This window comes from Oncorhynchus tshawytscha, linkage group LG06 (genome assembly GCF_018296145.1).
Source record: "Oncorhynchus tshawytscha isolate Ot180627B linkage group LG06, Otsh_v2.0, whole genome shotgun sequence".
NCBI lineage: Eukaryota > Metazoa > Chordata > Actinopteri > Salmoniformes > Salmonidae > Oncorhynchus > Oncorhynchus tshawytscha.
Window position 1 is genome coordinate 64778134 of NC_056434.1, and position 24718 is coordinate 64802851.

The 24718-nt window shown below is 43.6% G+C and overlaps 1 protein-coding gene across 1 annotated transcript in view; it reads right to left on the reverse strand.

The window, feature by feature from the left end:
• Nucleotides 1-11179: 11179 nt before the first annotated feature.
• Nucleotides 11180-24718, reverse strand: part of pkdcca (protein kinase domain containing, cytoplasmic a) — a 35866-nt gene continuing 22327 nt past the window's right edge. The window contains exons 5-7 of the mRNA XM_042323505.1: nucleotides 24300-24407; nucleotides 13530-13703; nucleotides 11180-12989 (exon numbers count right to left, since the gene is read on the reverse strand). Of these exons, the coding sequence (XP_042179439.1) occupies nucleotides 12904-12989; nucleotides 13530-13703; nucleotides 24300-24407 (368 nt within the window). The 3' untranslated portion in view covers nucleotides 11180-12903. The remainder of the gene's footprint in view (nucleotides 12990-13529; nucleotides 13704-24299; nucleotides 24408-24718) is intronic.

A 24718-nucleotide genomic window follows, 5' to 3' on the forward strand; every position in this document is an offset into this window, starting at 1 on the left:
GAGAATTGTGTGTAGTGTTTTGAAAAAAGTGTTTTATGCAATTGACAACTGAGTCAAAGGCTGAGAAATAGCTTATGGTTTTGGATATTTGGTGTGTAGTTTTGCACTTTGAGTGAGAGGTTTCAAAAATCGTGTGACATGAAAAGATTTTGTGCGTAAGCAGTTGGAAAAAACTGTAATTGTTGTGAAATGCACTGAGGAGGATGGTCCTCCCTTTCCTCCTCAGAGGAGCCTCCACTGACACACACACACAGATTGAAATTGACTGTAAGTGAGGTTACACAGCTCATTTCGCTACATACTGTATGAAACACACCCCCGGAAAGAGGAGAATGTCCATTTTCTTGCTTATCCACCCATGACATCGTATTGTAATGACACCTTGCACTTCCAAGGTGTTACTGTAAATTCAAACTACAAAACATTACCAAGGACCTAATAATTTAGGACAGATTTCTAAAATTCAGTAAAACTAAACACGTTTCCTGACAGCTCAGTATGAGTTTGAACCTGAGGTTTAGTTTGAAGCTTGGAGTTGTTTTTCTTCCCAACTCACCCATACCCAAGCCCTCTCTGTATGTCAGGCAGGCAGACTTCCTTCCCTAGTTGGCACACTGGGCAGTGTGGGCACAATGAACTCAGATGTCCTCACCCTGGGTGGCATGGTTGCGTGTGCTGGGTGCCCAGACAGTGCCTTGCATGCCCACGGCGTGTGCTGATTACTTCCTTGTCAAGAGCCAGTCACCCACAATGCCCTCTGATAGCATCAGGACTGATGGGAATCTGGTTGGATTTTTCCCGGCCCCATGCTCCTCTATGGCATTCCTTATTCCTAAAGAAAAGGCTCTTTTTAGGTTTGTTTAAGAATTGTTCAACGCAGTTGTTCCATGAACAATGTTTTCTTTGTCGTCAAAAACTTGTTTAGAATTGCTTTGTGATAATGACGTCTCTGTATTTGTGTGTGTGTGTGTGTGTGTGTGTGTTCTCCCTCATTCTGTAGTATCTGTGTGTGAGTGTAGAATGCAGGGCCGTGTAGAGAGCTGGGGAAAGGGGGGGGGGTCAGGAGAACCTGGGTGACTGCCAGACGACCTTGGAACGACCCCTGACTACATCAGACAGAGACAGACAGAGAGAGAGCAAGAGGAGGAAGAGAGAGAGGCAATTCAGAGCTTCCATTCTACTCCCCTCTCCCTCGTCACCTTCTTTGTGCCACGCACGTGTTGCAGCCTTGTAAAGCTGGCGCCTTGTGGGCCCGGGTATTAGGGCATTAGGGATGAAAGGGCAAGGGCCGCCACCCTGACTCTCTTTATTTGAGTCTGTGTGTCTCTCTATCGTTGCCTCAATCCACCCTCAATCCAGTCTGTCTATCTGTCTATCTGTCTATCTGTCTGTCTGTCTGTCTGTCTGTCTGTCTGTCTGTCTGTCTGTCTGTCTGTCTGTCTGTCTGTCTGTCTGTCTGTCTGTCTGTCTGTCTGTCTGTCTGTCTGTCTGTCTGTCTGTCTGTCTGTCTGTCTGTCTGTCTGTCTGTCTGTCTGTCTGTCTGTCTGTCTGTACCTCTCTCTCGCTCCCTGTCTCTCTCTCCCTGTCTCTCTCTCCCTGTCTCTCTCTCTCTCTCTCTCTCTCTCTCTCTCTCTCTTTCTATCTCAATTAATCAAATCCAATTCAAAAGGATTTATTGTCATGGAAAGTATTACCACATACGTTGCCAATAATTCACTAATGATTCACTAATGAGGCAAAGGCAGCAATGTTATTGGCCTGGCTGGTCGTTCCACTGGCTGTCCCTACACTCACAGAAAAGAAATGCTATCTAGAATCTAGAAGGAGAAGTCATGGAAGAACACATTTTGGTTCAGGGTATAACTTTAGATTTTTTTTGTAGAACATATGACCCAAAAGAGCTCTACCTGAAACCAAAAAGGGTTCTACCTGGAACCAAAAAGGGTTCAACCTGGAACCAAAAAGCGTTCTCCTATGGGGACAGCAGCGGAACCCTTTTGGAACTTTGTTGTATTAGTGTACGAGTGTGGCAGGAAGCTACTTATTTACAGTTGCTGTCTCTGCTCTCTCTGTAACTCTTTCTGGCTCCAAGAGAATTGGCTTTAATGTTCCAAACCCTCATTGGTTTGAGTAACGTCAGCAATTTCTATATCATATTCTTTTGAATTTAACAATATGAATTGGGGTATTTAGCGTACTATATTGAACAGAACAAGGCCATGTCAATAAAGCCTTGTTCAGACTGCAGGGCCTTAATTCTCAAATCATTTTTTCTTTTTCTTTAAAATCCGTTTGGAAATACTCACTGTCCAAAACAGCAAGTTAACAAGTGACCACATCGGATGTGTGGGTTCAGACATTCATTTGCTGACATGGCTGCGCTAGTTGTCATAGTAACGACTGGTGTGCGCTCAGTGGGCTGATTGGTGGTGGTGCTCTGCTTCCTATCACTCAGCAGTTATGTAGCTAGCTAAGCTGAGAACAATGCCTGCCCTTGGACGTTTCCGAGTTGCTTTGAATGTTCAAAGTCATAGTGTAGGAACACGTTTAAAACCTCAAAGTATCCAGGTGATCCATCTTTCAAAGTAGTTCTTTTTGGCAAAAGCCACAGCAGTCACTTAGCTAGCTAGGTAGCTGATTACCTTTCCAGTACATTCACTCATTTGTTTGTAAATAGATAACAGGCTAGTTAGCTACCACATATCCTTGTCAAACTGTCAACAGAGTAGCTAGCAAGCAACAGTCTATGCCAACAGTATAAAAACACCTTGAGGGCAAATAAATCAGATTTGACCTTTCAGACACAAGTCACATGGCCAAGAATCAGATTTGTATGTAACTTCAAACCACCTGCGAAGGTGGTTTAAAACGTGGCTTGAAATAGCCAATTCCATGTGCTTTTTCACTGTTCAGACAGCAGGAAAAAGAACAGATTCGAATCAGATATGCAAAAATGTTTGATTTGAGTCACTTCAAACTGCCAATGTGAAGAAGGCTTTACTCTTGACAAAAAAAAAACAGATAGAAGCGTATAGTCCCAAGCTCTTGCATTGGCTCTCACAGACTCTCATCTGTGATTCTGCCCCCTCGAACACCTACCCTGTGTGCCTTTGAAACCACTGTCCCACTGTCACATTCACTCACTGAAAGAACACCATCAGTCAAAAATGACAGTAAATGGACAATTACGGGATGGACATAACCAGAAGTTCAGTTCCCTGCTTGTCAGCTGCTAGCTGTCTATCTGCTCCATAGTTAGGGGTCTGTCTCTGGGGACACACTTGCTCTCTCCCCTCCCAAGGTGTTGACGGTCTGTTGTTAACACAGTACACAGTGGGGTTCCTGGTAAGACATCTCTCTCTCTCTCTCTGCTAGCTTGCCACACTGTCAGCTGACCTAGACTATACCCCTTAGGTCTCTGGCTCCATATCTAATGCAGCCAAAGTCTGTTTACATTGGTTGTGAGTTAATCACATGATATGTGGCTTGTTCTCCCATTGGATGAAGTCTGTCTCGTTTTGACTACATAATATTCCAGATATGTAGAATGGCTGGTGTGTGTTTTCTACTCGGTGGTGAGTAGGTATAACCTTCACTCCTCTATGCCTGAGAACCACAGTAAAGTACACCCCATCCGGTGTCTCTCTGTCTCTCTTAGGTTTTTACCATTTTCACAGACTTCTAAATCACTTGAAAGCTACCGGTTGAAGTGAATGTGTGTAATAGTTTGGTAGTTGTGTAATCAAGTGGATTGCGTATGAGGAGAGATTTCTTGGATGTATAAACAGTCATTAAAGTGCTAAGAACACACTGTAGAGCTGGCCAGTAGCAGACCACAGGACGTTTCATACCTGCTTCTGGTTCTGTGTTTCTTTTCTCCCATCAGAGATTCTAAGAGCTTCCGTGTGAAGCAGCAATCCAGATAATTAGCCTTTGCCCAAGTGTGAGCTGAGAAAATAAAGTGTTTCTCAGTGGAAGCTACTCAGAGGAGGAAGGGGAGGACCATCCTATTCCTCTAACATTAAAAAAAGTTATCCTTTTTAGATAAAACTATACTAAATATATTCACATCACCAAATAACTGACTAAAACACGCTGTTTTGCAATGAAGGTCTACAGTATCCTCAACAGCACTCTGTAGGGTAGCACCATGGGGTAGCTGGAGGACAGCTGGCTTCCTTATTCCTCTTGCCGGTACAGTGACTTCAATACAAAACCCAGGTTCTGGGTTCTAACCCCGTTCCATAGACTTACACAGTAATGATGACGACTTCCAGAGGACGTCCTCCGACCTATCAGAGCTCTTGCAGCATGAACTGACATGTTGTCCTTCCAGTCAAAGGATCAGAGAATGAATCTAGTACTGAAAGCATAAGCTCCAGCTAGCTAGCAGGGGAGTGCATAACGTGTGGTGAGTAGTCTACTCAAAGAGAAAGAAAGACAATAGTTGAACAGTTTGGAACAAAATAATATCTTCAACAATTAAGGAGAAGCAGCAGAGAGAGAGAGAGAGAGAGAGAGAAAGAGAGAGAGAGAGAGAAAGAGAGAGATGAATTGTATTTTTTTTCTTCTTAGCTTGCTTGTTATTTACTCAGCTAGCTAATGCAGCTAATTTAGTCTACTCAACAACCTGACTCAAACAGAGAGGAATTCTATTTATGTTAGATAGCTGGCTAAGGCTATCCAGCACTGCAACTCTTCAAACTCAAGGGAAGCTTTCGATTTTATTCATTTATTGCCACCGGAGAACACTGGTGTAACTGCTAAACTGCTTGCTGTACACTGTACGGCATGATTGTACACATGGATTGGATTGTGTGTTTACTAACGCATTAGCTGTGTAGAGGTAAGCGGTTATGGTATGACGTTTTGGCTTGGAGAGGTGTTTTCGCCTGGTTGCAGTCAGCTGTTGTGTTGTGCACTGAAGTCCACAAGTGAAGGAAAAAGGTGACAGGAGGAGAACACATAGATGCGAGAAGGAACGGGCAAAGTACCGATGCTGGTTGTGGCTGCTATGAAAGTGAACTGTGTGTGCGGTTGATCAGGGGTGTATTAATTCTGCTGATTCTGTATGTGGCTGCTATGAAAGTGAACTGTGTGTGCGGATGATCAGGGGTGTATTAATTCTGCTGATTCTGTATGTGGCTGCTATGAAAGTGAACTGTGTGTGCGGTTGATCAGGGGTGTATTAATTCTGCTGATTCTGTATGTGGCTGCTATGAAAGTGAACTGTGTGTGCGGTTGATCAGAGGTGTATTAATTCTGCTGATTCTGTATGTGGCTGCTATGAAAGTGAACTGTGTGTGTGGTTGATCAGGGGTGTATTAATTCTGCTGATTCTGATGCAAAATGTTTGTTAAAAAGTAAGCAAACGGAACGTAACGGGATGGACCTACCTGAATTTGAATGTTTTGCAACTGTTTGGACTAGTGATTGCCCAGATCCACTAGATGCAGTCAAGAGTGTGCACGGCGGTATTGAATGTGTCACTGTCTGTCACCTCGATTACTCCAATTTGTCTCTCGACCTGTGTGCACCTACGTTATAAACTTTCATTTTGTAGGCTCGGTTGTAGCAACCTCATGATGGGTATATGAAACATTTTAGCATCCTGTAGTGGCCTAAACCTATGGATGTTCCACTTGGCTGGGTGAATGGAATGTGAATGACTGTCATCCAATATGCTGTCATAGAAGTGGTCTTCAATGCTGTAAAAGATCCCGCTCATAAAGAATAGTCTCAAATGGCCCCCGACCGCCACTGGAGTTACTGTTTCTTGGAAGTGTGTGTGTGTGTGTGTAAGGCGGGGGGGTGCAATGCGCGTATGTATGACAGCGAAAGAGAGTAAGTAGGAGAGTTGAAAGACCAAAAGAAAGAGAAAGGCAGTGCAGGTAATACCACTTTCCTCTATATCCCTCCATCCCCACTCACCTCCAGGCCACTTGATGCCTAGATTGAATGTCATGTCCAGACGTTCACATGTAGTCACCACCAACAACTGCTGCCATTGTTGCCTCTCTCAACAGTGCTAGAGAGAGACACAGGATAGCTGAGACAAAGGCAGGTTTTGAGAGCCCCTGTGACAGAGGACAATGCTGCTACTGTTGTCGGCCCTAAGGGCCACAGTTGGGCCTATGGGGCAAGTGCAGCCAGCATCCATTGTGAGGTGCAAATCAGTGGAGGCTGCTGAGGGGAGGACGGCTCATAATAATGGCTGGAACAGAGCGAATGGAATGGCGTCAAACACCTGCAAACCAAATGTGTTTGATGTCATTTATACCATTCCACTCCAGCTATTACTACAAGCCCGTTCTCCCCAATTAAGGTACCACCAACCTGACACACACATACATTTATTTTGTATTTATTTTTCCTTTATTTAACTAGGCAAGTCAGTTAAGAACAAATGCTTATTTTCAATGACGGCCTAGGAACAGTGGTTTAACTGCCTGTTCAGGGGCAGAACGACATACTATACATGCATGCAGGCACCCACAAACACATAACACACACACTCCGAATAATGTTCTGCATTGAAGTGTGATTCATATTGTGATCTGCAACAATACCATCGCCCAATGCCCAACTTCCCTCTAGCTCCAACCTGCCTATAGCTGCTATGTCCCTGTCTGTCTCTGACATATCTGTCTGTCTCTCATTAGCAGCCTTTAGCCCCGAGGAGGCCCTCTGGCCCTCCCTGCCCCTTCCCCTCCAGCCCCAATCTAGTCCCCCCTGGCCCCCAGGCTCCTCCCCAGGAAAAGCCCTAATCCCCCAGGCCAATAAAACACAGATGCTGCGCCTCTCTCTGGAGACACTCCCCTCGCTCTTCCTGTCCCTCACACAAAAGACGCTAGGCTAGGGATAAGTCTTACTCTCTCTCCCTCCTTCTCTCGTTCCCTCTCTCTCTCTCTCTCTCTCTGTCTTTCACTCTATCCCTCTCCTTCTCCTCCCCCATTTTTAACTGGCACCAAAGCAACAACGTTTTCCCTCTGACATGAAATCAACCAACTTCAGACCTGTCCCTCTTGATATGAAGCACATGGCAGGTGTCTTCTTATTTGTCTTGTGTCCAGAAGAAAGAAAGCGGTCTTCCCACTAGCTTATAATACACAGCAATCACACACATTCATGCATCAACAGCCGCATACAAGCTAACACATACAAGCCCAGATAGACAAACATGCTCTAAACAAACCGTTAGCATCACCACACACACACGCACACACACACACACGCACACACACACACACACACAAAAACACATGTACAGACACAGTCTCTACACAGACACATTTCGTTACATATTATGCTGGTTGGTTTGTTTTGGAGCGATGGTTTTTGGGGATGGCTGGCCCGGGTTTACTGGACTCCCAGGCTGTATGTTATATGGAGAACAGCTGCTGGTACACTGGAACACACCAGTCTATTAAACAGTACTACCAGTGGTTCCAGTCCAGGGGGGACTACATGCGTGACCACAGCCCTATACCTGCTGTGAGTGGGGTCGGTGTGAGTGGGGTCAGTGTGAGTGGGGTCGGTGTGAGTGGGGTTGGTGTGAGTGGGGTCGGTGTGAGTGGGGTCGGTGTGAGTGGGGTCGGTGAGAGTGGGGTCGGTGAGAGTGGGGTCGGTATGAGTGGGGTCGGTGTGAGTGGGGTCGGTGTGAGGGGTCGGTGTGAGTGGGGTCGGTGTGAGTGGGGTCGGTGTGAGTGGGGTCGGTGAGAGTGGGGTCGGTGTGAGTGGGGTCGGTGTGAGTGGGGTCGGTGTGAGTGGGGTCGGTGAGAGTGGGGTCGGTATGAGTGGGGTCGGTGAGAGTGGGGTCGGTGTGAGGGGTCGGTGTGAGTGGGGTCGGTGTGAGTGGGGTCAGTGTGAGTGGGGTCGGTGTGAGTGGGGTCGGTGTGAGTGAGACCGTGAACGCATTTGATTAATAATGTCTACAGTGTATCTACTCACACTGATTTACTCACATTGCACACCCTGGGACAGGAGAGGTAGATTAAACAATAAGGCCCGAGGAGGTGTGGTATACAGTATGACCAATATACCACGGCCAAGGGCTGTTCTTAAGCACGATTCAACGCGGAGTGCCTGGACACAGTGGTAGCCGTGGTATCTTGACCATATATCACAAACCCCCGTGGTGCCTTATCGCTATAATAAACTGGTTACCAACGTAATTAGAAAAATATATATATGTTTTGTTATACCCGTGGTATATGGTCTGATATGCCACGTCTGTCAGTCAATCAGAATTCAGGGCTCGACCCACCATGTTGTCTAACTGTCATTAACATGAGTAGACCTGCACAATCACTTTAGTGTGTTGTGTCTGTAGATCGCGCCATGCTTTACCGAGACTCCTCCATTCTTTTCCCAGAGTCCTCCTTGCCCCTCTTCTGAAAAGGTCATCCTGTGTGTGCGTGTGTGTGTGTGTGTGTGTGTGTGTGTGTGTGTGTGTGTGTGTGTGTGTGTGTGTGTGTGTGTGTGTGTGTGTGTGTGTGAGTAAATGTGCATATGCTTGTCAGTCCCTGTATTTCTGCCCCAGTTACCCTGTGACCAAAATCCCCACTGATTAAGTTGTAGAGAGTATGTGTGTGTTGACACAAGCAGCCTTTGAACACTCAATGGGAAAAAGGATTCCCCTCTATAGGATGCTCCCAGAGTCCCATGGCCTCCCTTTCTCACTGTTTAACAGCCTTTCCCTTTGTCCTGCCCACTCTGAGGTGAAAAGGTCAGGGACCAAAGGTCACACGGACTCATTTCCACTGGAACGGTCAGACAAAGAGCCTCACAAACACACACACACACACACACACACACACAAACAGGCCCTCCCTACACACACACTTCATGAAGAGTTGGGGGGAGTAAACCAAAGAGTGTGTTCTCTTCATTAAGATGTTGTTTTCTTTCCTGGGTGCTTGAAGGGCCCCTTCAGGACTTCCATTGGGTGCCCTTAGCCCCACAAGCAGGCCCCCACTCCCCTAGCCCCCTGGCTCTGTGCAGCTCTTTAAGCCAGTGACCCAGGACCGGTCCAGATGGGCTGCAGGCCCATGCCAGCTTCCAGGGCCTCTTTAACTCGCACTCCGTCCAAATAGTTCCATGATTGTAAAATTATGTTTGTTCTCAAAACACACACACTCTCTTACTCCTTTTTTTGCAGACTTTTTCCTTTGCATTATTCCCTCTTACATGTTTCCCTCTCTAGAAGTGAAGAATGAGAAACACATCTCCATGTGTTTGTGTCTTTTGTTTGTTTTCACAATGGGCCAGTACTCTGGGGTGATTCCAGAGAAATGTGTCCTCAATTATTTCATCAGATGACAGGTACATCAGATGGTATGGGCATTCACTAGGCCAATCAACACCATCACTGGCTGTACTGTACCCCTACAGTAATAACCTGTACTGTTTATTAAACAATTATCTACCATCTATATACAGTGCATTTGGAAAGTGTTTCCACATTTTGTTAAGTTACAGCTTTATTCTAAAATGGATTATATTGTTGTTTTTTCCCCCTTCATCAACCTACAAACAATACCCCATAATGACAAAGCGTAAAAAACAGGATTTTAGAAATGTTTGCAAATGTTTAAAAAAATATTATAATTAAATATCACATTTACATAAGTATTCAGGCCCTTTACTCAGTACTTTGTTCAAGCACCTTCTGCAGCGATTACAGCCTCGAGTCTTCTTGGGTATGACGCTACAAGCTTTACACACCTGTATTTGGGGAGTTTCTCCCATTCTTCTCTTCAGATCCTCTCAAGCTCTGTCAGGTTGGATGGGGAGCGTTGCAGCACAGCTATTTTCAGGTCTCTCCAGAGATGTTCGATCGGGTTCAAGTCCGGGCTCTGGCTGGGTCACTCAAGGACATTCAGAGACTTGTCCCGAAGCCACTCCTGCATTGTCTTGGCTGTGTGCTTAGGGTCATTATCCTGTTGGTAAGTGAACCTTCGCCCCAGTCTGAGGTCCTGAGCGCTCTGGAGCATGTTTTCCTCAAGGATCTCTCTGTACTTTGCTCCTTTCATCTTTCCCTCGATCCTGACTAGTCTCTCAGTCCCTGCCACTGAAAAATACCACCACAGCATGATGCTGCCACCACCATGCATCACCGTAGGGATGGTGCCAGGTTTCCTCCAGACGTGACTCTTGGCATTCAGGCCAAAGAGTTCCATCTTGGCATCATCTGACCAGATAATCTTGTTTGTCATGGTCTGAGAGTCTTTAGGTGCCTTTTAGCAAACTCCCAAGTGGGCTGTCATGTGCCTTTTACTGAGGAGTGGCTTCTGTCTGACCACTCTACAATAAAGGCCTGATTGGTGGAGTGCTGCAGAGATGGCTGTCCTTCTGGAAGGTTCTCCCATCTCCACAGAGGAACTCTAGAGCTCTGTCAGAGTGACCATCGGGTTCTTGGTCACCTCCCTGACCAAGGCCCTTCTTCCCCGATTGCTCAGTTTGGCCGGGCAGCCAGCTCTAGGAAGAGTCTTGGTGGTTCCAAACTTCTTCCATTTAATAATGATGGAGGCCACTGTGTTCTTGGGGACCTTCAATGTTGCAGAAATGTTTTGGTACCCTTCCCCAGATCTGTGCTTCGACACAATCCTGTCTTGGAGCTCTACGGACAATTCCTACGACCTCATGGCTTGGTTTTTGCTCTGACATACACTGTCAACTGTGGGACCTTATATAGAAAGGGTTGTGCCTTTCCAAATCGTGTCCAATCAATTGAATTTACCACAGGTGGACTCCAGTCAAGTTGTAGAAACATCTCAAGGATGATCCATGGAAACAGGATGCACCTGAGCTCAATTTCAGAGTCTCATAACAAAGGGTCTGAATACTGTAAATAAGGTATTTCAGTTTTCCATTTATTTATAACTTTGCTAACATAAAAAAAAAACAGTTTTTGCTTTTTCATTATGGAGTATTGTATGTAGATTAATGAGGGGGAAATATATTTAATCAATTTAAGATAAGAATGTAACGTGACAAAATGTTTTCCAAATGCACTGTATATACTACATATGGTTTTTCTGTAATTAAATAAAAAGATCTGTAACTCAAATAATCACAGACACACACACAGAAAGAGAGAGAGAGAGAGAGAGAGAGAGAGAGAGAGAGACACACACACACACCAACACACACACACACACACACACACACACAAATGTCTCATTTGCCTCAAGTTTTGTATTTTTCCATATAAAAATAGCCATCTCATCATTGTCATCATTATATACATCAATGAACAGCCTACACAGTGTTAAAGCTTTTGTAGAATTCACTTTTGGTTCTGAAAAAAATTCACAATGTTCTGCTTTCACTGAAAGCAAGAGCTCTTTGATACTTGTCTGATTATTTATCTAAAGGTTCATGTCACATTTCCTTAGGAAATTAGAATAGATGGAGATTACTTCCTGCTGTGTTTGCTCTAAACCCAGGGTCATATTCATTAGGGCAAACCATTGCAAAGCGTTTTGCAACAGAAAACGAAAATTAGAATTTATTTTGGACAAGTTTGTGTAATCCCTTCCTGTTTTAGTCCCTTTTGTTCCGTTTGGTGCCTAATGAACGTGACCCAGGAGTGGGACAGGAGCCAACACACACTGTCCTCAATAAATACAAAATGATCAAAAAAGTGACCTTCTCAAAGAGGTCACTACCCTACATTACATTTGGTCAACATGCAAAATCAACAATGGCACAATATTCCAAACAAGTCCTTGATTTTCCCATACGAGAACAATGCCTTTGTTTTCATCAACATAGGATTGAAATGAAAGATATTTGATCTGATAACTCAGCTGTTACAATCCCCTGTTCTATAAGAACAGATTCTTCAGCCACTAAGATGTGGAAATCGATCGCTTATTGAGTTGCTTTTTGAAAGCATAGAGAACCCCTGTTTGACTTAATCGAAAAGTGCTGTGGATCTAACACAAGACCGAGGAAGGGAAAGGAAATAGAGAGAGAGAGACAGGGTCGGGAAGGAGGGAGAAAGTCTGAGCAACACTCAGGCGTCAGAGAATTTAAAAAACAAGAGCTTATTCACTGACTAAGACGTCACAGTAACACTGGAACATCCGTCCTTTGCCAATACCTTTGTTAAAGCCTGAACCTTAGAATAAAGCCTGAACGTGGCATGAAGACGCACTATTGAACTAGTCCTAGGGCTCGATTCAGTCTGTATCGCTAAAATGTAAAGGTAATTTCCGATTGAGCCGACATACGCAGCCTTTACCGGGAATGCAATCTCCGCTCACGCGGGAACACTGCCTTTACATTTAAATCACGCTATAGCAACTGACCTTCAGCGATAGAGATTGAACCCAACACTAATTTGGAAGTTTTTCTGGAATGTGTTTGTTGAGTACCTTTCCTATGGTTCGATGGTTTGGCTGATGGTTCGTACTGAGGCCGCCTCGAAACCTTCACAGAATGATGTTTAAACACTCTACAGTACCAGAAGGAGATCCTTATGACCAGATATGTGAAGGTAGTTTAGGGGGCACAGGAGGGGCATCTGACCACAGGGATACATTCTCACCCCTCTTAGCTAGGAGGGTAACCTCAGCATACCCTGAGCTAAAAGCCTGCACAACCCGAACAATAGTCACGTTTAAGCATTGAATGGAGGACAGATCATCAACATCTATGTTACGATAAATGTTCTCCTTGAGTTATTATTGCACTTCAGCAGGAGCTGGTTTGGGTTAGCCTTCTTTACGGCCCGTGGAGGTTCACACTGGAGGGTGTGGTCTAGGATCCATCTTACACTCCCTCTGCCCGAGCCATCCAATGGGGTGGCTCACTATGCTGTGAGGGCATGCCCCAGGATCAGGTTAGCCAATCAGAGGAAGGTTTGGTAGTTAAGTCTCCTCCCTCTCCTTTGGTTCAGCTGCCCACTCTGACGTAGGTGACCCGTCCCTTGGCAGAGTTTAGACTGGCAGGGCCTGTCTTGAAGAATACAAGCTGGTGACCTGTAGACAGAGAAGAAAGAAAAAAAAGTAAACGTGAATAAAAAGTAGAAAAGTAAAGACCGTAAAGTTGAAGACTTTATGTTAAATGAACAGAATGTACCCTAGCACGTGCTTCCCTTCTACAATGTATGGTTGGTTAATTGCATGAATGCGATGACAATCGTACAATGCCAGAGATGCGGTGAGAGATATACTGTATGACAGGGGAGGAGAGGATGAAGAGTGAAGAGAATGAATGTGAAAGTGCTGGCCTGGTTCAATAACTATTAGTGATTGCCATGCTGATGTGCCCCCTTCAGACTGCGCTCCAATTAAGTGTGTGTGTGTGTGTGTGTGTGTGTGTGTGTGTGTGTGTGTGTGTGTGTGTGTGTGTGTGTGTGTGTGTGTGTGTGTGTGTGTGTGTGTGTGTGTGTGTGTGTGTGTGTGTGTGTGTGTGCGTGCGTGCGTGCGTGCGTGCGTGCGTGCGTGCGTGTGTGTGTGTGTGTGTGTGTACAATACAATGATAACACTGTAGCGTGAACACATTCATTTAACTCTTACCTGTCCAGGTTGTCTGATTGGTCAGTACAAATGCTCGGCACTGGGCATGGCTCTCACATACACCAATAGCCTCTGTGATGCTGTAGACTGACAGCAGACATCCATCGTGCTGATAGGATGGCCAGCAGCGGTAGTTCTCCCCAGGAATAGAGGCATCCACTACACGCTTATAGTCTGCAGCGGAGAAGGAATTTAGTTAGCAAGGAAGGGTGTGCGTGTGTGTGTGTCTGTGTGTCTGTCACTGGCAGGGTGTAGATGCACTGAGGGTCCTGCACGCGTGTAATGAGGTAGGTCATTGTGTGAGCGTGGGGGCTCTGTTTTGTCTGTCTGTCAGAGGGAGTGCCATGGAGCTATTGGGGAGTGAGAGGCTGACATGTCTTCTGTGATCCTCGACGCCACCCCCCCTCTCACCCTCCCCCCCACACACACACACACAGAGACACGGCACACACACACTCACACTCCCCTTCTCCTATCTCACTCTCCCTTTGCCCCACTAACTGTCTGACACACATTGTAAAGGCCACTTTTCTACAATGGTTGCCACGGCAACCGCGACCCTGGGCAAACTGAACTCAGGAGTGACAGAGAGAGCAGAAGAGAGAAAGGGGGGAGAGAGAGATAAAGGGAGAGTGGTCTGAAGGGCCCAGGAATGAGGACCACACTAGAATACCTCTCAAATTCTTTATTTTCTCTCTATTTGTCTTCTCTGTTTTTATCATTCTAATCCTAAATCTTAAACGGGACACTTTAAAATAGTATTATATATACTGTATATATATTTTTTAACCTTTATTTAATTAGGCAAGTAAGTTCAGAACAAATTCTTATTTACAATGAACGCCTACCCCGGCCTAACCCAGACGACACTGGGCCAATTGTGCACCGACCTATGGGACTCCTGATCACGGCCGGTTGTGATACAGCCCGGGATCGAACCCGGGTCTGTAGAGATGCCTCTATCACTGCTATGCAGTACCTTAGACCGCTGCGTTACTCAGGATCCCTAAAATAGAAAAGGGCGATTGATTTAAAACATACAAATCAAATGAGATTACATTTCGATGTAATACATGTGTAGACCTAAGTTGCAATTTAAATGTACATTTACCATGGCAATATAGTAACATAACTTTCATCAAATTGTATAATAGAGTGAATGAAAAAAGATCAAGATTGTTTTAACCAGATTCAGAGTTCCCCTGAGGATCCACTAACAATATACAGATGAAGTCAGAAGTTCACATACAACTTAGCCAAATACATTTAAACTCAATTTTTCACAATTCCTGACATTTAATCTGAGTAAAAGTTCACTGCCTTAGGTCTGTTAGGATCACCACTTTATTTTAAGAATGTGAAACGTCAGAATAATTGTAGAGAGAATGATTTATTTCAGCTTTTATTTCTTTCATCAAATTCCCAGTGGGTCAGAAGTTCACATACACTCAATTAGTATTTGGTAGCATTGCCTTTAAATTGTTTAACTTGGGTCCAACATTTCGGATAGCCTTCCACAAGCTTCTCACAATAAGTTGGGTGAATTTTGGACCACACCTCCTGACTGAGCTGGTGTAACTGAGTCAGGTTTGTAGGCCTCCTTGCTCGCACATGTCTTTTCAGTTCTGCCCACAAATGTTCTATAGGTTTGAGGTCAGGGCTTTGTGATGGCCACTCCAATACCTTGACTTTGTTGTCCTTAAGCCATTTTGCCACAACTTTGGAAGTATGGTGGGGGGTCATTGTCCATTTGGAAGACCCATTTGCGACCAAGCTGACTGATGTCTTGAGATGTTGCTTCAATATATCCACATAATTGTCCTCCCTCATGATGACATCTATTTTGTGAAGTGCATCAGTCCCTCCTGCAGCAAAGCACCCCCACAACATGATGCTGTCACCCCTGTGCTTCACGGTTGGGATGGTGTTCTTCGGCTTGCAAGCCTCCCCCTTTTTCCTCTAAACATAACGATGGTCATTATGGCCAAACAGTTCTATTTTTGTTTCATCAGACCAGAGGATATTTCTCCAAAAAGTAAGATCTTTGTCCCTATGTGCAGTTGCAAACCATAGTCTGGATTTTTTTTATGGCGGTTTTGGAGCAGTGGCTTCTTCCTTGCTGAGCGGCCTTTCAGGTTATGTCGATATAGGCCTTGTTTTACTGTGGATATAGATACTTTTGTACCTGTTTCCTCCAGAATCTTCACAAGGTCCTTTCCTGTTGTTCTGGGATTGATTTGTACTTTTCGCACCAAAGTACGTTCATCTCTAGGAGACAGAACACGTCTCCTTCCTGAGCGGTATGACGGCTGCGTGGTACCATGATGTTTATACTTGCGTACTATTGTTTGTACAGATGAACGTGGTACCTTCAGGCATTTGGAAATTGCTCCCAAGGATGAACCATACTTGTGGAGGTCTACAATTTTTTATTTTTTTTAGGTCTTGGTTGATTTCTTTAGATTTTCCCATGATGTCAAGCAAAGGAGGCACTGAGTTTGACGGTATGCCTTGAAATACATCCACAGGTACACCTCCAATTGACTCAAATGATGTAAATTAGCCTATCAGAAGCTTCTAAAGCCATGACATAATTTTCTGGAATTTTAAAGGCACAGTATGTAAACTTCTGATCCACTGGAATTGTGATACAGTGAATTATAAGTGAAATAATCTGTCTGTAAACAATTGTTGGAAAAATGACTTGTGTCATGCACGAAGTAGATGTCCTAACCGACTTGCCAAAACTATAGTTTGCTAACAAGAAATTTGTGGAGTGGTTGAAAAATTAGTTTTAATGACTCCAACCTAAGTGTAGGTAAACCTCCGACTTCAACTGTACGTTTGTCGACGAACAATAAATAAAAGCAAAAACATAAATCTGAAATAGGAAACAAATGAACAGTAAAGTCAATAGAATTAAATAGTTTCCTTTGCCCAGGCCCATATCAAACTACTGCTGGTAGCCAACTGTTAATAGCGGTATGTTGTACAAATTCAAAGTATTTTTCTCTATTAGAATAGCCTGTTTTAGTGTCCTGGGTTTTATGCTCAGTAGAGCAAGTCTTAATTCTCAGAGTGTTCTCACGTGGAACAATAACTACATAGACATACTGTACAACCAGAGTACATTACTGATTAAGCCCGACCAGACATGGTTAGCTGGATCTGAGATGGAAAAGATCCTATTGAGTGCATGGCTACCTGTGGAACAGTCTTTGCAACTTAGATGCAACTAACCGTATACGAGTATACAAGTATCAGTAAGTAGTTTGAATGATCAGACTTCAACAATTTATATGATACTTTGGAATATGCACATGGTCGTGCTCTGGATTTTAGTGTTTTCTACAGCAGGAAAATAATCCTGCAGCAACAGTAAATGTGAATTATTATGTGGATTATATTAATGGACATTTTTGTAGGGGCTGATACATTTTTTGTGAGGGAAAATCAAGTCTGAAATTTCTAAGTGGAAATTACAAACTTCAGAAGCCTTTTTAAATGTCAAATACACAACGAGTTTTAAATTCCCTGAAAGTTCTCCTGCGACAGGGTGATCAAATTAAGATCCTACATATGTAGCTTGATTGATGTGTGGCAATTGTCATTCTCACGAAGTTAAGTAAAATAAAATACAATTGTTCTATGCTACTTTTTCTAGTGGTTAGAAACATCACTGACTATGATTACAGGCCATTGTTATGCTGGTCTTAGGATGCTAATAGTGAGGTTTTCCTCTGTCTCATCCCAAATGGCTATGATTACACTGTGGTTCTAATGGCTAGAAACCACACTCTACACAGTCCAGTCAGCAGGATAGCCATGTGTGTGTGTGTGTGTGTGTGTGTGTGTGTGTGTGTGTGTGTGTGTGTGTGTGTGTGTGTGTGTGTGTGTGTGTGTGTGTGTGTGTGTGTGTGTGTGTGTGTGTGTGTGTGTGTGCACGTGCATATGTGTGTGAGTGCATGTGTGTGTGTGTGCGTCTGTGTGTGCTTGTATGTGTGTGCTTGCATGCTTGTGCATGTATGTACAGTGCCTTGGGGAAGTATTCAGACCCCCTGACTTTTTCCACATTTTGTTACGTTACAGCCTTATTCTAAAATTGATTAAATATTCAAAAATGTTCATCAATCTACACACAATACCCCATAATGACAAAGTGAAATCAGGTTTTTAGACATTTTTGCAAATGTATTAAAAGAAATAACAGAAATACCTCATTTACATAAGTATTCAGACACTTTGAGACTCGAAATTGAGCTCAGGTGCATCCAGTTTCCATTGATCATCCTTGAGATGTTTCTACAACTTGATTGGAGTCCACCTGTGGTAAATTCACTTGATTTAACACGATTTGGAAACACACCTGTCTATATAAGGTCCCACAGTTGACAGTGCATGTCAGAGCAAAAACCAACCTATGAGGTCGAAGTAATTGTCCGTAGAGCTCCGGGACAGGGTTGTGTTGAGGCACAGATCTGGGGATGGGTAAAAAAACATTCCTGCAGCATTGAAGGTCCCCAAGAACACAGTGGCCATCATTCATAAATGGAACAAGTTTGGAACCACCAAGACTCTTCCTAGAGCTGACCTCAGGGAGGTGACCAAGAACCCGATGGTCACTCTGAAAGAACTCTACAGAACCTTCCAGAAGGACAGCCATCTCTGCAGCACTCCACCAATCAGGCCTTTATGGTAGAGTGGCCAGTAAAAGGCACATGACAGCCCGCTTGGAGTGTGCCAAAAGTCACATAAAGACTCTCAGACCATGAGAAACAAGATTCTCTGGTCTGATGAAACAAAGATGGATCTCTTTTGCCTGAATGCCAAGCGTCACGTCTGGAGGAAACCTGGCACCATCCCTACGGCGATGCATGGTGGGCAGCATCATGCTGTGGGGATGTTTTTCAGTGGCAGGGACTGAGAGACTAGTCAGGATCGAGGGAAAGATGAACAGAGCAAAATATAGAGAGATCCTTGATGAAAACCTGCTCCAGAGCACTCAGGACAGACTGGGGCGAAGGTTCACCTTCCTACAGGACAATGACCCTAAACACACAGCCAAGACAACGCAGGAGACAAGTCTCTGAATGTCCTTGTGTGACCCGAACTTGAACCCGATCGAACATTTCTGTAGAGACCTGAAAATATCTGTGCATCAATACTCCTCATCCAACCTAACAGAGCTTGAGAGGATCTGCAAAGACGAATGAGAGAAACTACCCAAATACAGGTGTGCCAAGCTTGTAGCGTCATACCCAAGAAGACTCAAGGCTGTAATCGCTGCCGAAGGTGCTTGAACAAAATACTGAGTAAAGGGTCTGAATAATTATGGAAATGTGAAATTTGAGTTTTTTAAATGTTTAATAAATGAGGGGGAAAAAATGTAACTGTGTGCTTTGTCATTATGGGGTATTGTGTGTAGATTGATGAGGGGAAAAAAACAATTTAATCCATTTTAGAGTAAAGCTGTAACGTAACAAAATGTTTTTAAAAAGTCAAGGGGTTTGAATACTTTTCCGAAGTCACGGTATGTCTATGATAATGAATGTATGTATGTACTGGTTAGTATGGCTCCATGAATCAGCAAATACATCATTATTTCAATAACCTATAAGTTGTGATTTTAACTGAGACAGCATTCATGCTGTACATGAAGCAGTTTGAGCATCTGTACTTCCTCTACACAATCAGGATTCACTTTTCCTCTCTTCTGTGGGTTTAACTAAGCTTCACAGGACTGTGACAATGGGCCTAATGAGAAGGGCAGCTCAAAGCAAGTCCCCCCGCTCCTTTAAAAGCCCCCCAGCCTATGAAGCATGAATCATTGAGTCCAGCTTTCTCTTTCTTTCACTTTCTCTCTCTGTTACCTACTATGTTTCTGTACTTCTCTTTTTTTTTTAAGTGTCATGCCTGGCTGGACCAGGAGTTGTCCTGGTGATTTACAGGGAGGGTTTACATGCCTGTTTGAAGAGGAGGAAGAAAGATGGCCTTTAAATGGAGGGAGGGGGGAAAGGAGAGTATGTCTCTCCAGGCACACCTGTCCGCGATTTATTATGTGGAGGTACACATATGCACACACACACACACACACACACACACACACACACACACACACACACACACACACACACACAAGCTGGCCCCCCTGCATGTGTGGCAGCAGACAATCAATAACTACAACAATTGGACACTTTATGGCCATATTTAAATGCTTAACGTAGCTCTCACTTTCTGCAAATGTAGGACTTAATAGCTCCAGGAATGGCATGACAGGGAGAGGGAAGGGGAGGGATGGAGGAATGAAGGGAAGGAGGGCGCAAGGAAATAGGCATGTCCATGTGTGTAATTGCAGAAAAATCACATGATGCAAGGCCACATTCCACAGGGAAGCCCTGCATGGGTGAACACTTCCCCAGCAAACACATAACATTCTGAGAACCATATGTTTCTTAGAGCTTGGTGAGAGTGTGGTTGTCCTATGGTTAGTTTGCATACAACTAGGGCTGTGGCGGTCACAAAATTTAGTCAGCTGGTGATTGTCAAGCAAATAACTGTCAGTCTCATGGTAATTGACCGTTAATTAACATATACACATTTAGCATCTCCTGGCTTCCACCTCAAGCCACTGATGCAGACCTTTGGAACATCTACATTTTAGAAAGTCTAATAAATCCATGTAATATAGTCTACACCTTTATTCCATTTATTCCAATCCATTTATTCCAATCCATTATTTATTTTAGACAGATCTAAAGAAACATGATATGAAGAAAATATAGTATATTTCAGAAGAACAGAATAAGATACTGTGAGTTGTCCTTATGTTAGGCCCTGATCTGGTTATGCCATATGGCTATATGCTACACTGGCTCATTTAGCAGACAAGATTTGTTTAGAATTCCATGGCATTATTTCATATTATTTTATAGTATGAAGAATAAAATTTAACAAAGCTGAATAAAATGGAAAGGATATTTTCTCCAAACGATTTGAGGGAATTCGCACATGTGGCTACTGTGTTGAGCAGTTAAAAAATAAATAGGTATTCCAATATACTTAATTTAGAGTTATTAATGTAACTTTAGTTGTTTTACAAATGTTGTGCTATATGTTTTGTTTTTTAATACATTGTAAGGCTGCATGATGAGATTCTAATGACGATTTGAGTAAAGTCGCTTGAAAGGCAAGAGCTCTGCTTAGTTTTTTTGCGCAGGCTGTACACACTTCATCAGTCTCTCATTCACATTTTGAGAATTTCCCGGCAGCATCCCCTTTGTGTGGCCGTAATGCGCCCTAAAAAAATCCATGCCTTTTGCAGCCCTTCTCCCTGAGTGCATGCCCCGAAGCACCTCTCACTCACATGGCTATGGGTCTTTCTCACAGGCTACAAGTGAAGACAGACACATCGGGAACGCAACTGCACGCATCCTTAACCAATTCCGAGGTGCATATTGAAGATGTTGGAAAAACTGTCCACATTTACTTTTCGTCAGCCAACAAGATGAGTAGGCCTAACGAACAGCAAAAACACTAGCCTATGTCAATCTACTATCCCCCAGTACAAAGGTTGACCTACTCTATTCTGTGGGAGAAATAAATATTCCAAACATAGTCTGGGACAGTTGTGGGATGAGATAGATCCCAAATTAACACAACCACTATCATCAAAAAAACATTTTCAAGCAATGAGGCCGACGCAACAGATCCAAACGTTTAGCTTAAAATGTTGATAAACTATTAGGCTATTTATTCACATTATAAGCGCAAACACAAGGGAGTAGGCTATTAGCGTGAAAACATCATTATCAAAAGTGACTACAAATGTGATTATGCATGTAATGTTTTTATTATAAAGGTGCATTTTTAAGGTGAAAATGATCTTCCCCAAACTTGAAACTCACACGCTGCGTATGTATGCCAGTTAGGCTCTACACCCCTTGTAAAGCAGATTAATGTGCTTCATTTTAAGAATATATTTGGCCACTTTAGTTGTGATACCTTATCAAAACATACATATGGTCTAGGCTTCATAAGGTGTGCGGCTATGATTCGATAAAGCCTTGCGCTGGTCATCATTCAGTGATAGGCTAATATTGTCATCCATCAGATTATTCTTGAATTAATCTTGTCTTTACATATACTAAATAATAGATTTAGAATGGACCATTATCATGCACCTGTTTCGAAACAGGGGCAGGGGAAAAAAATACATGTCATCTCTGCACTTAAATAGCGAATGGAGGACGCTTTTCCCAGTGGCTTATTTTCATGCCAGCCAGGTAGGCTATACTCCTGTTGTAAATAGAAGCAATGTGCTTAATATTAGGAAAGTTGAGAAATAAATATAGTAGGCCTAGCCTATAGAAAGCTGATGCAATCCTCCTATTTTTAATAGAGGCCATCAACTGTTTTCTTGCGCAATTGCATAACCTATAGAAATGTTGCGCAACATGAGCTCATGACCTCTCATGAAGTGTTTGATTAGATTTCCAATTACATTTGCATTGATGTCAAAGTGATTAGAGAGTGCTGAGTGCCAGGCAGTTGGCAAGTTTGGTAGGCTACTAATGACCAGCAGCAGCATCAGAGCTTGGAGAAGCCTAATTACCGTGACTAAACGGTCACGTAGAATTTAATTGCCTTCAGGTGTAGCAGTGATACGGTCACCGCAACAGCCCTACATACAACCTTCCCACAACTTTCTGGGAATGGTGCAGGATAGTTGCTTGGCTTTGGAACATTCTCAGGTTCTCTGTATTTTATTACTTTAACAGAACGTTTCCTAAAAGTTCTAGGAATGTTCTCCAACTGGTTTGGCATTGGGAATGTTCTCAAATAGTTCAGAGAATGTTATGAAACAACGTTCTTCTGTGGGAATTTCAGTTCTTCAGCATAACGTTTCCTACAGGTTTCCTCATAGTTCTATTTAAAGTCATGTTCTGAGAAAATATACAAATGTCCATAAAAACCATAAGGAAACATCAGTAACTTTCAGAAAACGTTCTATGCGTGTTATTTAAAAACATAAACATACTTTCTCCATCTTGTTAAGGGTGTTCAAATGTGTTGGCCACACCTGATCTTAATGAGCGCTTGTTTAATTTGAAATGGAGTCTGTTTGAATAGACTAAAATGAACAGCATAACATCATGGCATGCTAGCTCCATCCTGGTGGTGCAGTGGACTAATTACATGGATAGAGAAGAGAAGATTATAGGTTTGAATCTCACTGATGCCATATAAAAATGTGTGTTGCATGATGCTTAAGGAAATGAATGTCTATGTGTCCTAGAATAAGCTAGCAGTGTTTTTTTTAAAAATCTTATTGAAACGTTCAGTTTAAGGAAGTTATTAAAAAACATCCAAATAACCTATAATTACTTTTTCATAGTGTTAATAAAACCTCACAGGAAAACATTCAAGGAACCAGAGTAAAACATTCTCAGAACCTCCTGGCAACCTAAAAAATAACATTCCCAGAAAAGGCTAAATTGTCACTTCTGTTCTCAGAACGTCTTCAAAAATTTCAATTTTACCATTCAGTAAATTAATGGCTTTGTTCCCACAACCAATGTGAAACCAAAAGCATACGTTCCCCCAACTTCCAAGGAACCAAATGTGATAGCTGGGTAGCCACTGAGAAAGACCCTGCCTGTGTTCCTGTGTAATAGTTAAAGTAATAGTGTTCTGTGTCAGTGAGAGAGGAGCTCAAGGTGCGGACTGGGGAGTGAGAGGCCTACTGGAGCAGCAGTGTCTTTGTGAATAGCTAAGCAGACCCAGTTGTGTTGGGCCCTTGGGCTGCGAACACTCGTCAGTCAACAACTGTCTGAATCTGCTTTACACTGCCAATGGAGGGAGGCGATTCGACACGAAGGAATGGAGAGAGAAAGAGCATGTGAAAGTAAATGAAGAAGAGCAAGGGACACCAAGTCAACATTAGAAAATGAAAACTGACTCCTCCAGATAGAGGAATGGAGAAAGGTGAAAGGATAGAGAAGGAAAGATTTCGAACATACAGTAGATGAGAACTGAGCGGGAGAGAGGGAGAGCTCACTCAGTCTAACCTCCTCCCGCCCCCCCCAAATGCACCCTGGGATTACCAGAGCTGTCCGTCTCTCCCATCCCCCACTGAGTTCCCTCCCGTTATATGAAGTGGAATCTTTTTAATCTCATTCCATTCGTCCGCAGCATATCTGATCAGACCCCTCTTTCTCTCCTTACTTCACCCCCCTGGGCCTCTAGGCGTACTCACCTACACACACACACACACACACACACACACACACACATACACACACACACACCAGCCCCTCTAAGGGCAGTCCATATATGGCCATCTTCACAGGCCCTCCAGTCTGTTATGTGGCAGTTCCAACCCCAGACTTAGGCATGAGTGTGTCCGTCGAGGGGATAAATGCCAGTAGCCCAGACATATAGCCAATTGAAAGGGGTAGTCCAGGACACAGAGAGTCCAGGGGAGTCCCGCCAGTTATGTAACTATATTACCGTTATGAGCTGATATCTAGCACAGTGTGTGTGTAGGATGCACTGCTGGGTTTAATTACATTAGACTGTTATCTTACACAGGAATGCATGGGAACAGAGGAATGATGTACTGGATTTGCTGTGGTATGACAGTGTGTATGCGTGTTTGGCTGTGAGGTGTGCGTGCATGCGTGTGTATGCGGGTGGGGGTGGGTATGTATGTGCATGCTTGCACATGTGTGTGTACTGTATGTATGTATTTGTGTTTGCCTGCATATGTACCTGCTCTGTGCGTCTGTGTGCTGTTCTGTAGGTAAAATCCATTTCTGTACAGGTGCAACACTTCCTCCAACTGAAGTAGTGTCTCATCTATCCCCCATATCAGCTCTCCTGAAACCAACACAGGAAGAAACATTCAGATAGTGCAACACAGTTTAAACTCTACACCTTCAAACAAAATTCCACATAACAAGGTTAAGACAGACATTAAAGCATACAATTGAACCAAAATCTGGTTGAAACGCGTGTACAATGGCACAAACAAAACAGGCGCCGCTCAGTCTTTGAACATCAAGGGACATGGGGCTGTGTCTGTGTTGGCTATTCTTATAGCAGGGGTTCTCAAAGTGGGGTCTGCGGAGGGACTGCAGGGGGTACGCAGCCAGATCTGAATTATTATTTTTTAAATGAATACTACTAAC